This window comes from Mercenaria mercenaria, chromosome 6 (genome assembly GCF_021730395.1).
Source record: "Mercenaria mercenaria strain notata chromosome 6, MADL_Memer_1, whole genome shotgun sequence".
Taxonomy (NCBI): domain Eukaryota; kingdom Metazoa; phylum Mollusca; class Bivalvia; order Venerida; family Veneridae; genus Mercenaria; species Mercenaria mercenaria.
This window is the reverse complement of record NC_069366.1, coordinates 67016729-67032763: the sequence shown is the minus strand read 5'-3', so window position 1 is coordinate 67032763 and position 16035 is coordinate 67016729. Positions and strand designations below refer to the sequence as shown.

The 16035-nt window shown below is 33.6% G+C and overlaps 1 protein-coding gene across 1 annotated transcript in view; it reads left to right on the top strand.

Annotated features, from left to right (window-relative positions):
* Nucleotides 1-16035, top strand: part of LOC123550380 (N-acetylneuraminate lyase-like) — a 37670-nt gene that overhangs the window by 17637 nt on the left and 3998 nt on the right. Inside the window, exons 6-8 of the mRNA XM_053546223.1 lie at nt 2222-2297; nt 11857-11949; nt 12519-12679. Coding sequence (XP_053402198.1) covers nt 2222-2297; nt 11857-11949; nt 12519-12679 — 330 coding nt within the window. The remainder of the gene's footprint in view (nt 1-2221; nt 2298-11856; nt 11950-12518; nt 12680-16035) is intronic.

Below are 16035 nucleotides of genomic sequence, written 5' to 3'. Positions count from 1 at the left end.
GACCTGGACTAACCCATGCAACGTGCCTCAAGTTTGCAAGTCAGATTACTTGACTAAGCATTATAGATAATTTATCAAAATGAAAGATTTATGCAACACTCTGCCTGATTGGACGAGATTGTCTATTTTTTTCACTCTGCTGATAATGCAACGCTGTGTTTATTCTTAATGACGCTGTTTACAGTTTTAAAGCTACGGTTCTCTCAGTATATTTAACAAGAATAATGATATATCTAAAAATGATAAGTAAGTTTAATAACTATAATAAAAACCTGTTCAAATACCAACAGATATCAATTTACAGAGAGAGCTGAATACGGCCTGTGTATCACATGAATAAGGGTGTGATTAGCCGATCGGTTAAATTCTTCTGGTTAAAGAAGTGTCTTCCAGACCACTGCTGTAATTATTCGTCGTAGAAAAAAACGAAACAAAATTGCACTACGAAACCTTTGTGAAAAGTTAAAAGAGACCCGTTTAAATTGTGTCGTGTTTAGTTTTTCTATCTGCAAAATTTTAGATAGATTAAAGAATAACACAAATGATATGAAAACCTCATAAACTTCTGGTCTTATTACAATTCGCCGACCATCTTTTTTTAAAAAATATTTCTTGTTTCGTAATATAGATTTTCTTTTCATTCCATATCAGCACAGTTTCTTTATGGCAGATGGTTCAGTATCGTTTTACCATGAACTTAAAAATACTGAATGAACAAACTTATGCTTTTCAGTAAAAGATGACTTTCAGATGCTCAGATAATATACCCAGACTAATATAGAAAATTTATCACGTCAGTGATTGTATATTTACCACATGATGTGATATAAGGTGTTTCTACAAAAAAAACTTGGTATACCCAGGTGGTATGTGAGGTCGTTGGCGGTACATTGAAAAAAAGAAAATGTATGCATTGCTAAATTACAGTCAACAAATTATGTCTAAAACACCATTGGTTACAGTTTTCAATTTGGCTACGATGACTGAAATAAATGTAAATAATTGTCTACAATACATGTGATGGGTGTTCAATGAATACCCCCGAAAAAAGTAATCTCATGTATTTACATATCAGCAATCGTGGACGAAACTGTTATAAATTGTAGATGCATAAATATGGGAATGTTTCTTCAGATTTGACAAATGATAAGTAAATGCTAGACCCCGTTGTAATAAATTATCACGTGATGTCATGCATCCCAATGTTTTCTTTTCCTGTTTTGCAATCTGTACAACATCTTTTGACACTAACTTATTTTCTGAGCTACGCTTTTTTAAGGCAGGTTAATATTTTACGTAATATGTAAGCGCTACACCAATACTGCCAAATCAGCAATGTGACGTCATTGTTTAGAATGTGAGCTAAAACTGATCTCGCCTAACTCGGGGCCGTTTTCTGAGTTTATCTGCATGTATCTGTTAATACATGTACCTTGCCAAAGCAACACATCAAGAGAAGAAAAGTTAGCAACAAAAAAAAATGAATTTACAAAATGCATTACTAGAGTCCTAACGTGCAGGATATCCGATCACTGAATAAAACTTTTACTGATCCTGGTATTAAATCCATGTATAACTTACATAATTTCCAAATCATTCAACATGATGTTTAGAAACTTTAGCTTTACCTAAACTTTAAGCTACATTAAAGATAACCAGACCAAAAAGCCTATCCTTATATTATAAATAAATTTATTACGGAATATTCTTTACAATTCTATAAACCACTATATTTAATCAGTTATTCTAGAAAGGTCTGATGTTTTCTCTGAATGATTCTATATCTGTTGCGAAAAGTTCTTGCTCTTTCATTTTCTGTTCAATTTTATTTTGGGGAACAGATAAATATTTCTAGACTGTTCTATGTACATTTAGTCAAATGAATACTAAAATTTGTACAGGGATAACGTTTGTGTTATCATAATTTCAACATAGCCATTCACGAAACAACATTTTACGAAATGATAGAGAAAAAAATGAGCTTGCGATGTTTACAATTAAATTCAATGGAGACCTGCTGGAAAGGCACAGTAATAATACAATACCAACTGCCCTAAGTGAAACAGTTATGTATATGCACTTAGACAACGTTTGCTCTTACATCTCGACATTTGAGGTAGAAAAGTTTGTGTTAATTTATAACAGTTTCTGCCACTTAAAATTATGATCAATTTAAGTATTAAAAATATGTTGAACCTAATTATTTCCCTTCCTTTTACAGGTTCAACATGCAGTATCTGTCGGGGCAGATGCCATTGCTTCGGTTCCTCCATTGTTCTTTAAACCAAATTCTGTTGGTAAGTTAAATAACTTCCGTGTACTGATATAGCGCATTGAATTAGTCTTATCAGGAATTGAATGTATCAGCTAGGTCTTGTACCGTGTAAACTAAAATGGATTAATGGAGAGTATCAGGTCAATTTATATATGACTATTGGTGAAAGTAATTAATCAGGGCTGCAATGACAGGACATAAAGATTGGACTGAGACAGTTTCCGTAATATTGATAATTGCAAATATACAGCCTTATTCTTTTCTCTTTTCCTCTTTGTCCGGTGGAGTGAATTGAAATGAATTGAGTTGAATTAGTCTGGTGGTTTTAGCCCCTGAAAAAAGTTAATGAGGGCAGGAATGTTAATGCTTGGAGATAAAGACTTTATTTAAGTTTAAACATCCCTGGTTCATCTGGGTGCTGTCTCCAAAAAATATACGAACACTATCTGCAAATTATAGAGGTCAAAAGGTCATGCATTAAAACTGATATTTTCACATAATTTCTGGCACTGATGCAATGATTCCTGAATAATTTCTCATTATACAGGATTTGATTTATAATATTAGGATTAAATAAACCATACACTTGTATCCAATTAATAAATTATGACTCGCACCAGAAAACATATTGTATGCTCATATATAAAGGTTAAAGGTCACAGGGTATATACAGAACAAAATAGCTAACCGCATTTGCTAATTTTCCAATATCTTTGTAAACTCTGTAAATACAAATTAGAAATTTAGCATACTTTTAGAACAAACTGTTGTTAATAACATAATAAAATTTCAAAAATATTAAGTGACGCCAACATATAAATTTTATTCAATTTACTAACTCACCCCATTTGTAAAAAAGTCACAAAAGCACATAAAAGCTGTGTTTTAGTGAACAAGTGAATACCATTTGTAAGAATAAGAACTGTTTATATTAACATTTTTTCTAGCCAATGGTTAAATATGACACGAATGGTGAATGCTGTTTTTAGCTCACCTGAGCAATGCTCATGTGAGTTTTTCTGATCGCTCGATGTCCGGCGTCCGTCGTCTGTCTGTCGTCCGTCAACATTTAGCTTGTGTATGCGATAGAGGCTGTATTTTTCAACTGATCATGAAGTTTTGTCAGAATGTTTACCTTGATGAAATCTAGGCCGAGTTTGAAAATGGGTCATCTGGGGTCAAAAACTAGGTCACTAGGTCAAATCAAAGAAAAACCTTGTGTATGCGATAGAGGCTGTATTTTTCAGTTGATCTTCATGAATTTTTGTCAGAATGATAACTTTGATGAAATCTAGGCCGAGTTTGAAAATGGGTCATCTAGGGTCAAAAACTAGGTCGCTAGGTCAAATCAAAGAAAAACCTTGTGTATGCGATAGAGGCTGTAGTTTTCAACTGATCTTCATGAAATTTGGTCAGAATAATTACCTAAATAAAATCTAGGCTATGTTCGAAAATGGGTAATCTGGAGTCAAAAACTAGATCACTAGGTTAAATCAAAGAAAAACCTTGTGTATGCGATAGAGGCTGTAGTTTTCAATTGATCTTCATGAAATTTTGTCAGAATGATTACCTTGATAAAATGTAGGCCGAGTTTGAAAATGGATTATCTGGGGTCAAAAACTAGGTCACTAGGTCAAATCAAAGAAAAACCTTGTGTGTGCGATAGAGGCTGTATTTTTCAGTTGATTTTCATGAAATTTTGTCAGAATGATTACCTTGATGAAATCTAGGCCGAGTTCGAAAATGGGTCATCTGGGTCAAAATCTAGGTCACTAGGTCAAATCAAAGGAAAACCTTGTGTATGCAATAGATGCTGTATTTTTCAATTGATCTTCATGAAATTTGGTCACAATGATTGCCTTGATGAAATCTAGGCCAGTGACGAATATGGGTCATCTGGGTCAAAAACTAGGACACAAGGTCAAATCAAAGAAAAACCTTGTGTATGCAATAGGGGCTGCATTTTAAACCGGATCTTCGTGAAATTTAATCAGAATATTTGTCTGGATGAAATCTAGGTTGAATTTGAATATGGGTCATCTAGGGTCAAAAACTAGGTCACCCGGTCAAATTAAAGAAAAACCTTGTGTACGCAATAGGGGCTGCATTTTACACTGGATATACATACAATTTAGTTAGAATGATTGCCTTAATGAAATCTAGGTCAAGTTAGAATATGGGTCATCTGTGGTTAAAAACTAGGTCACTAGGTCAAATAAAAAAAACCCTTGTGTATGCGATAGAGACTGTATTTTTCAATTGATCTTCATGAAATTTGGTCAGAATGATAGCCTTGATGAAATTAAGGTCAATTTTGAATACGGGTCATCTGGGATCAAAAACTAGGTCGCTAGGACAAATCAAAGAAAAAGGTTTTGTATGCGATAGAGGCTGTTTTTTTCAATTGAGGTTCATGAAATTTAGTCAGAATGATTGTCTCGATCAAATCTAGGCCAAGTTTGAATGTAGGTTATCTTGGTTTAAAAACTAGGTCATTATGTTAAATTGAAGAAAATACTTGTTTACACTTCAAGAGACTACATTTTTGGTCCAATCTTAATGAAAATTGGTCAGAATATTTGTTTCCATGAAATCACTATGTCAAACATGTTAACACTGTTATGGTGTGTTTAGGTGAAAAAATTGGTTTAAATCGTAAAATGAATGAATATTATTTCTGAAGACGTGTTTTGGTTTTGTTGTAAGTTCGGCATTTTATCAATTACATATTGTTCTGAGTGCACATTACATTTCAAAAAGTTTTTAATGTTATTTTTTGAAGATATTGGCAAATAAATATGAAGGGCACTTAGCTATTTTGTTCAGTATATATTAGTTATATACAATTTTAGGAAAGCTTTTATTTTACAGATTAAAAAAGTCCGAATAAACCTTTATGTAATATTTGCATACATTTTATCATGAAATACTGTTGAAGTTCACCTTCCGGCAGGACATGTTGTAAAGTTTTAAATGTTTCATTTCGTTGCTTTATTAGCTCGACTTTTCGAAGAAAAAGTAAAGCTATTGCTCTCGCCCCAGCATCAGAGTCGGCATCGCCGTTGGTTAAAATTTTTGATTAAGTCAAACATATTTGTTACTATCAAAGCTATTGACTTGAAACTTAAAATGGGTAAAATGATTATTTCAAAGTCTACACCAGGAGAAACAATTCCCATAACTCTGATTTGAATTTTGATGGAGTTATGCCCCTTTTTGACGAAGAATTTTGGTTAAAGTTTTTGATAAAGTCAAATATCTCTGTTACTATCAAAGCTATTGAGTTGAAACATTATACAGTTTTTTACTATCAAAGTCTACACCAGAAAAAACAAACTCTCTAACTCTGATTTGAATTTTTACAGAGTTATGCCTCTTGTTAACTTAGATTTTTTGGTTAAGGTTGTTTTAAAAAGTTTTTACTGGCAACGCTCTAATTTAGAGTCAAGCAATAAGAAAATGTTGAGTGCGCTGTCTTACGGACAGCTCTGACTTGTTTTAATTCGGGTTGAGACTACTTAACCAAATATTTCTGATTTCTTGTTAAGATAATTTTCTTTTATCTAACTAATGCAGTCAGTTTGATAATACAGATGCTTCTCAGTTTAAATGTCACAAATATATGTTAAAGATCCAAAGGTCGCAATAAGTGCTATGAAGTATAAATAAACATGATCATATTGCCTACTGAAAAGATGCCAAAAATATTCTTTCAATAAAGTTGTGACTTGCGTCTGTGTTCATATTCTGGAAATGTAATATTTTGTATAACAATTTTATATATCTATCAGAACCAATCGTAATTTCATATTCGAAGTTCTAAAACTGAAGAAAAACACACTTCTTATACTATATGATATAAAAGGGAAGTAATTTCATCTACAAAAGAAAAGAAACTTAATTTGGGTGCATGTGACCTTGACCTTTGCACATGTCATATTATTTATAATGGTGAATATTTAAGTGGCGTCGTTGGAATATACCAACAAAAATTGCAAGCCAATATATGTATTATGTAAGGATGATGTCGGCTGTATGTGGGAGTCGCTAAAACATGTACATGTACTTGTAAACTTGTGATAACAGAACAATATTCAGTATTGTTAAATAATTCGTTTATGTGAATTTTTTTATATATCTATCAGAACCAATCGTAATTTCATTTTTGAATAACTAGTAGTTCTAAAACTGATTTACTGAAGAAAAACATATTTATTATACTATATGATATAAGAGGGAAGTAATTACATCTTCAAACAAAAAGGAAACTTAACTTGGGTGTATGTGACCTTGACCTTTGCACATGTCATATTGTTTATAATGGTGAATATTTAAGTGGTGTCGTTGGAATATATCAACAAAAATTGCAAACCAATATATGTATCATGTAAGGATGATGTCGGCTGTATATGGGAGTCGCTAAAACATGTACATGTACCGATACTTGTAAACTCATGATTACAGAACAATATTCAGTATTATTAAATAATTCGTTTATGTGAAATTAGCAGAATAGCAGCATAGAGCAATGAGTTCATATAAACATTCGGAAATATTTAACTGCTTTCCTATGTGAAAACTCATCTAGGTTATCGGTATATAACACATTTACTTGGTTTGATATAAAACTTTTTAAAAAGGTAATTTCTTGTTTAAAGTGGGTAGTGGACGAAAGTCCCCACCTGTAATGGTTGGAACAATTTATTTTCAGCGGAGACCACGGCAGGTGTGATATTTACCTTCCCAGCATACATTCTAGACCGATAGTGCTGTAAAAAGTACCAGTACTGAACACTGGTCGGGATATCAGCCGCAACCTTGAATCGAACCCGGACCGCTGTAGCCCAGTCTGCTAACTTCTGCGCCACTCACTCTTTATCAATAGAGACTTTAAATGCACAAAGGACATACTCTAATTAAGTAACGTATGTGCAAATAAGCTGCATCTGGCGAAAGAATGTACTTTAAAGTAATTTACATAAAGAATTATTCAAAAGTCATTTTAAGATGCTCGTTAACTAAGCACTGTAACCTAATATTCATTGTGTAACTTTGAAAAGTTTGCCAATCTTAAGTGTTAATGTAACGTAGATTTTGGTGAAATAAATGGTACGCTAAACAAAGCATGATATGCTAGTACTCAGTGATAGACAGTCATTGCTCAAAGTGTGGTAAATTGAGGGAGAAGGCATTTTATTCATTAAAATTATGTAAAAGCGACTTGTAATAAGAACTTACAAATATAAATAAAATCGAATTATACATGTGTTATGCAGTACATTGTTTCAAAAGTAAATATAAGTATCGGTACATATATTACCATGAAAGCATGCTGAAATAAAACAAGAGGACTGCTTTACGGGTGCTGATGCTCATCTGATTTTTTTTGTCTCTGCATAATAAAAGTATTGTCATACCCATGATATTTTAAGTTCAAAAGGGGTCGTAATTCTTGCAAAAAACAATGTAGAGTTACTGTACTTGCAGCTTTAAACGGCGAATAACTGCTCTAAGTTTTAAAGCAATGACTTTGACCGTTAATGAGAAAAGTTGACCTAAACGCAAACTTTAAGCAAGAAATCTGATATTTTCTAAGTCCAAAAGGGGTCATAATTCTTGCAAAAAGAAGGATTGAGTTATGTTTCTTGCTTTACAAAGCCAGTCTTTGATCGTTAATAGGTGTTGCAAGTTTTAGAGCAAAAGCTTTGATAGTTTAGGAGAAAAGCTGACCTAAACACAAAACGTGAACAAGAAATCTGATATTTTCTATGTCCAAAAGAGGCCATAATTCTTGCAAAAAGCAGGATAGAGTTATGTTTCTTGTTATACAGAGTCAGCTTTTAATGGTTAACAAGTGCTACAAGTTTAAAAGCAATAGCTTTGATGGAGATAATTAACCTGACCATAAAACTTAAATAAGAAATTTGATATTTTAAGTCCAAAAGGGGCCATAATTTTTGCATAAAAGCAGAATGGAGTTACGTTTCTTGCTGTGTAGAGTCAACTATTAATGGTGAACAAGTGCTGCAAGTTTTAAAGTAAAAGCTTTGATAGTTTAGGAGAAAAGCTGACCTAAACATAAAACTTAACCAGGCAACGCCGACGCAGACGCCAACGCCGATGACGATCAAGTGATGACAATAATTTTCAAACAAAAACTGTCACAGAAGACAGCGCGCTCGACTATTTCGATGCTTGATAGTAAAACTTGGAATATCTGAGGAAACTGGAGCTGTCACAAGAGTGATTCCAATGGTGGATGAAGATATTGCACAAGCCTGAGTCAAATATTAAGTTATAAGAGAGGTAAAGATAAAGTTTATCAAACACTATATAAGTATATTCTAAGCAAAAAGGGGGCATAATTCATTAAAGATTGGTGCAAAAGTCATATGATGTGGGTGATTATGTGGAACAACAAGTTTGAATTATATACGCATAATTATAACTGAGATATAGTGAAAATGCATCAAAAGTAACCTTAAATTCTAAGTAAAAGGGACTTAATTCATGAAAACAATGTACTAGAGTTATGCACCTTGTGTCATATGATGTGGGTGATGATGTTGAACAATTATTTTAAGTTTGAATCACATACATTCAGCAATAACAGAGATAGAGTGAAAGTGCTTTAAAACTTTAACCTGAAATTCTAAGTAAAAAGGGGGAATAATTCATGACAAAATTGTGTCAGAGTTATGCCCCTTGCTTCATATGATGAGGGTGATGATGTTGAACAACTATTTTAAGTTAAAAATCAAATTCATTCAGTAATAACACATATAGAGTGAAAGTGCATCAAAACTTTAACCTGAAAATCTAAGTGAAAAGGGGGACAAATCACGAAATATTGGTACCAGAGTTATGACCCTTAGGTTAGATGATGTGGGTGATGATGAGGAATAACTATTTTGAGTTTGAGTCAAATCCATTAAGTAATTACAAAGATAAATAGAAAAAAGAGAAAGTGTAAAAAACAAAAACTTTAACCAAAGTTGGGACGCGGAAAGACGCCGACGCCTGGTCGAGTAGGATAGCTCTCCATATACTTCGTATAATCGAACAAAAAATCAGATGAGCCAAAAAGGAACCCCATATTCTATAACAATGCTTAACATATCTGTGTTAAATTATATACAAACATTTAAATATGCAGACAAAGGGAATATACAACTATCAAAGATCATATGTTGTGCTGTACATGATATATATTGATGATAACATAAGTGCCAACGAGCTGAGGTCTGATTTAACAAGTACATAATACGGTAAATATTAAACTTTATGTCTATAGTATTGATTGTGACCATCTGCTGATATGTTTTCTATATAATTGAACAATGCCTTACGCAAGTAGGGTACCACAAACCTTTTAACAAAAGCTTTGTAACGATCAACTGATGCCAGTAACGTAAGTACTATTTAGACCACTGAATAGAAAGTAATGTCATTTAGTGTTTAACAATATGGTTCAGACAACTACATTCTATAAAGGGAGATAATTAAAAAAATGAGCGAGATAGACTCATCATTTAATACACTTCAGTTTCTTTAAGTGGTCTTTATCGTTGTGTGAAATTTCAACAAAAATGATAGGTTAAATTTAGAGTTATTCTTTGGAAAAGAAATGTTATATGTAAGTTTAATAAAGGGAGATAATTCAAAAAGTAAGCTAGATAGATTTATTGTACTTGTACAAAGCACTTTTCCTTAATGTCCTTAATCTTTGTATGAAGTTTGAATGAATTCCATTTATCACTTTTGGATAACATATTAATAGTATCTATAGATGACATTGTCTCAACGTAAATAGATAAAGTGCACGACCTTTGACCCTAATTTCAGACATTGTTTCTGTTTCTCATGTTCTGTTTTAGCTTTGCATCAATTCTAAGTGACTAAAAATAGTTTCATAATACATTTAGGGTACAATTTTCCAGAAAAATTGCCAGTACATAATCATTGAAAAAAAAGCTACACAAAAAAGTTGCAAAGTCAGAATTTCATAGCATGACCTTTTGACCCATTTAATTTACATAAAAGATCGTTATATGTTTTGGAGACAGCTATCAAAGTAACCAGTAAGGTTCAAGCTTCAACAAATATGTTGTCTTCAGGCATTAACATGCCGGTGTAATGAAGTATTTCGACCCCCATAGAATAATGACCCCCCGGTCATTATTCTATAGAAAAAGTGACCCCCCGGTCATAGTATTATGACCTCAAGATCATAGTACTATGACTCCCCCACGTGAAGTAAACCGAACCTCACGAAGAATATTGACTCCCATAAAAAACGACCCCCGGTCATTTGGTCAAATTTAGTGATAACTCATGTATCTAAGGCCTAATTGCTGCATTTTATGTTCCCACTCGGGGGAGGGTGGCATATAGATTTGCCCTTGTCCGTCCGTCCGTCCGTCCTTCCGTTTGACCATTAGCCCCAGATACCATCACTTGACACAGAAATCAGTGCATTCCGCAACGGGAAAAGGGATTCTATTTCTAGACGCTGTATCTTGGTGTATACATTTTTTTCAGGAAAATAATAATTCACAATACCTTCACAAAATACACCAGTGTCAGTAATCCCTCGAAACTTCGGTATGAAGTAATTCTTCAGAAGAAAACTGCACAAGAAACTGCTAGCATAGAACTTAGTATTAATAGAAGTTGCAATACTTAGCAGTGGCAGTAAAGTACGGTAGCGGCAACAATAGAAAGTAGTGGCAGTGGTTGTGGCAGTTGCAGTAGCAGCAGCAGCAGCAGCAACAGCAGAGGAATAAGTGACAGCAACAACAGCAGCAGGAGAAGAAGAGGTAGATGTATAAGACGTATTAGTGGAAGCAGGTATGGTAGTATCAGTAGTAGCAGTTGTAGTAGTAGCAGTAGAAGTAGTAGTAGTAGTAGTAGTAGTAGAAGAAGAAGAAGTACATGTAGTAATAGCAATAGAAGTAGCGGCACCAGTAGTAGTAGTACAATCAAAATGTTAACTATTGGCAAAGGAGGGTATTAGAGTTGTAGATCTAGTAAAATTGTCCGTTAGGTTTGGTGGGGATCACTTTTTAATAGATATTATCGTCGAAAGTCTTTTTAGGAGCCGGTGTTTTACACGGAAAGAGTAACTTTTTTAAATAGAATAATGTCCGGGAATCGATATTGTATGAGAGTTCGAATGTGGTAATTTCGGCAGTAAGTATTTTACATGGAAGAAGTCACTTTTTCTATAGAATAATAACCGGGGTCGTTATTCTATGAGACTCGAAGGGAGTCATCTTTAGGGAGTGATTATTTTACTTGGAGGGGTCAGTTTTTCTATAGAATAATGACCGAGGGGGTCGTTATTCTATAGAGTTTTCAAAGGGAGTCAGTTTTTTATAAGGGGAGTCAATATTTTACAGGAAAGGAGTCACATTTTCTATAGAATAATGACCGGCGGGTCGTTATTCTATGGGGGTCGAAATACTTCATTACACCGGCCCTCATAAAATGATTTCTAGAGCACTTTTGTCACTAAAACCACCAGACTATATAATCCACACTGTACATTACATATGCTCAAAATACTGTGCTTGTTTCAGAGTATCTGATCAAATACTGTAAAGAGGTTGCGAATGCTGCACCACAGATGCCATTCTATTTCTATCATTATCCTGGAGCAACAGGCGTAGACCGTATGTAGATCTATCTAAATAGTAACAACAACAACAACAAACACAATAATAATAAAAATTAATAATGATGATGATAACAGGAAAGTCTTCGTTAAGTGAAGGAAGCAGTGTATATTACAAACATATTTCATAATCAATTTTTCGAGTTGTCATTTTGTTTTTAATGCCTCCTGAAAAGTAAGGTGTCCAGACGATTATTAGGTCGAAATCCATTCACACTCATCAGAGATTCGATACGTACTTGAAAGGAGCACGAGAGAACCATGGTAGCCATGTAACAATAACCATTCGTAAAATGTAAAAACAGAATTTTGATTTATCGTGTCCCTTGAAAGTCATAGAGCATTTCATATATAACAAGTTAAATGATGTCATGATACATATACGTTTCATATTCCATCGGTGCATTGTATAATTCTCTTTCCATGTATTACTGTATGTTTATGAAAGACAGATGTTTAATAGCATTTTACCTAGAAAGCAATGATATATACTGTCAATATTCCAGATAATTTATTCCAGAAATACGTTTTCATTTATTTCAAAGACCGCGTGGTTTTCGTTTTCAGATTGTGTTGAAGATTTTTTAAAAGTGGCTGCAAAAGAAATTCCTTCCCTGGTTGGTGTGAAATTTTCATCAAAAGATCTTGTAGACTTGATAGGATGTGTTCATGTTGCAGCGCCAAATCGAGACGATAAAAAGTTTAATTTTTTATATGGATGCGACGAGGTAAGTAAACAGTTTTTGAGTCGGCTAAACGCTTTCAAGCGTTTGACGGGTCCTTGCTATCGCCCGATTTCTCATTCTTATTAAATGGCCTCACAACACAGCGAAATGATGTAGTTCCATTGGATTGTCTCTAATTTCAAAGAGTTCATTGATCGAATGAAGTTCAGTTATGTCAATCCTATTTGCTATGACCAATATACGATGTAATCTGTCAAATGTATGACTTGTAATTGTGCAATACTCGAATAAAGCCACGTATTTTCTTCGCGGTAACTCATTAAGCATAAACACGCATAACGATTCTGCGGGATTTGGTAATACATTTGCGCATATGATTATGGTGACGAATTTTATGCCCTTTTGTCACAAAATAGCAGATATGATGTTTACAAATTCAAATAAAAACTGCATATTAACTTATTAGCCAAATTATCCATTTGTTACACTGTCCGTTTCAAAAAATAATCTTAAAAATCATTGCGCAAATAACAAATTTATTGCGCTGTGCATTTTATGAATTGCGCAGGCTTACCAAGCTTGCGTAACATCCAGCGAAAGACAAAATATAGTTCCAGACAGACTGCTAGTATTTTATTGAGTCGGATACCTCTGAAAGTATTGGAATGTCTCTTATCAAAGAGTTTACCATATCGATGAAATTAAATTATGACAGCTTCATTTTAAATGACCCGAATAAGATATGTGCTGTACGTTAATTCTTCCGCGAGACTTCGCGGATGAATCCTAACTACATTCTGGACACTTGTCGGCGAATACGCGTGACCTGTTTATAACAACGCTTCTACGACTTTGCATGTGTTGAATTGTGCAGTCAGTAAGCGGATAAGTTATCGGGAGAAGAAGCTCTCACTGGTTTGTTTAATTACTACTGATATTAAAAATGATTTTATTTCTTATTTTTCGAGAAATAAACAAATCGGCGAAACATTAAATTGTATTTTCTTGTAGTTTTTGAAATCGAAAGTAGATCGTCTATGTTTGGCTGCTTTGACGAAACGAAACAACTTTTTTATGAAAAGATTTAAATGAGAGGTAATTTAACCGTAAACTTCAATGTGAGATACTGCCAATTGCTGCTAAATGTCTTCGTATCATCACAATTTGTAAAACATATTGTTGAAACTGGAGATTTAGAAAAGTGTAATCGTATCCGGATATAATATTTTGGGTAAATATCGAGCTGTGTTATGAAATTTTAACATTCAAGTAACAGACATGATAGATATTATTGTAACAGAAATGATTCTAGAATTTATTTTTATAACACCTATATAGAATCTATATCTGACTCATATTCTAGTCCTGAGACATGATCTGAAAGTAAAAAGATTAAGTTACAGCCATTCATACTTTGGATATTGCTATACTTAAAAGAATCTAGGTAATATTCAGAAATTGAAACATAAATTTTTCAGTAAGAAATCGCACCAAAGGCTGTATCAAGGGTCTACATATTCAAAAATTTCTTGTGGTGATACCCCAAACCCTTCTTGCAGGAGGGGGTATCTTCCAACACCCTTCCCCCATATTGCCACTTTACAGTTTGATACATCTGCCCTTTTACCACCTGCCACAATGCCCATTTCAAAATCTGACTGCAATTTAAAGCGGGAAGAAACACCCCTCCCCACACCCACCCTGCTACCGACCACGTAAAAATGGCTCAAACATTTTTCAGCCCAGTCTGGGCCTGTCTATCTACATGAATCAAAATGGATAATTGAAAGTGCATGGACTTCGGGATTACAGACATGATTTTGAAGGGGTTAACAGGTCTGAAATAGAATAAATGATGGTTTTAACTAAAAAGGAATTGCATTTATTAATAGCGGTTACACTATATATTGACACTCAGCAACATTTACATACATGTATCTCTAAATTTTTAAACGCAAAAGTAAGTATACTTTAAATTGACACCACTTATAATATGATTGAACAATACCTAGTATATGACACTGTTATCGCCAGGCCCATTATCTGTAAAATATCTGAACAGTTCTTTCGTCCATCCGTTACAAATTGTATGTGGCAATCCGCGCTGTAAAATTTTAATATATAAATTGCCATATTCAAATTTTATCATGTGCGAATATATGCCAGCCGATAATTGCCTCTTTTGGCAATGCCGGAGGCAAATGTTTACTGGAAAAATATATATAGTCATGGGCAGTATCTTAGTGTCAGCTGTCAAATTGTAGTTTGTACTTTCAACATTTTTATTTCTGCGAACCACTCTTCAATTTTAGAGAAATATATTGGGTTTAAATACTTGTATAATGTCAATCAAAGTTTTACTAGGCATCGACTGAATGTTCATTTCATTTATTGTAACAAAATCTCTGTTTAGTTGGGGGAAAAAACTAAAAACAAACTTAAACTGGTAGACTATACTACCAGTACATCAATCATTAGCCGACTCTCAGGCCCTTCAGGCCTTTGATTTCACTTGTTATATTTTATACTACTGCCAGGGGGCCTATTATTTTTTTATGGATTTACACTTTGTTGCAGTGCTGAAGAAATCATTCTATGATTTATCATTCTTAACAACGTAAAACAAGTGTCTTTAATATGTACAGTTGACAATTGACCTCATGCAATAAATACTCCATACCATAAGTTTAATTCAAATTTCGTGAAGACAAAAAATCAAACTACGCAATATATTAACCAACATTTAAATGCCACGAGACTCTGAATCTGATATGAGAAGTATTCTCCTGGTCATAAAGCCAAGCAATTTATACAACAAATATATTTTATGGTTACATAAAAGCATTGTGACATGCTGCTTTATTACCTGCGGCCTGAATTGGAATGCAACAAGTAGTATAGCACATGGGGACTGGTTGATTTCACGTGACTTTTTACCGATATGCGATTGGCTTATCGCATTTATGGAACGCCGTTTTTGCAATATAGCTAGCACTCTATATGATATATAAAGAAATGTTTGTGACCTGAATTCCTCATTCATTATTTCATATAATTTATTCAAACTTTCAGCAATGATCAATATTGATACCTTGTTGTGCATAAAGGTTTTTATGTTAATTGCTCTTCAACTTCCTGGATTAAGGTCCTGTGTTGTCAAGCAAGTCCAGGTGAAGGCATGAAGCTTTAGTAAAGTATTTCAATAGTCAAGGAATGCGACCAGTTGAGCTAAAAGTTATGTTATACAGGAAAGGGAAATATAGTTATTTTTGCTCAGAACAATAACTTTCAGAATTAAGAAATACATAGTTCATATATCTACTTGTAAATCATGTAGAATGGAGTAATATTTCTTACATTAAAGCGTAATGGTATAATAAAAAACAAAACGAGTACGT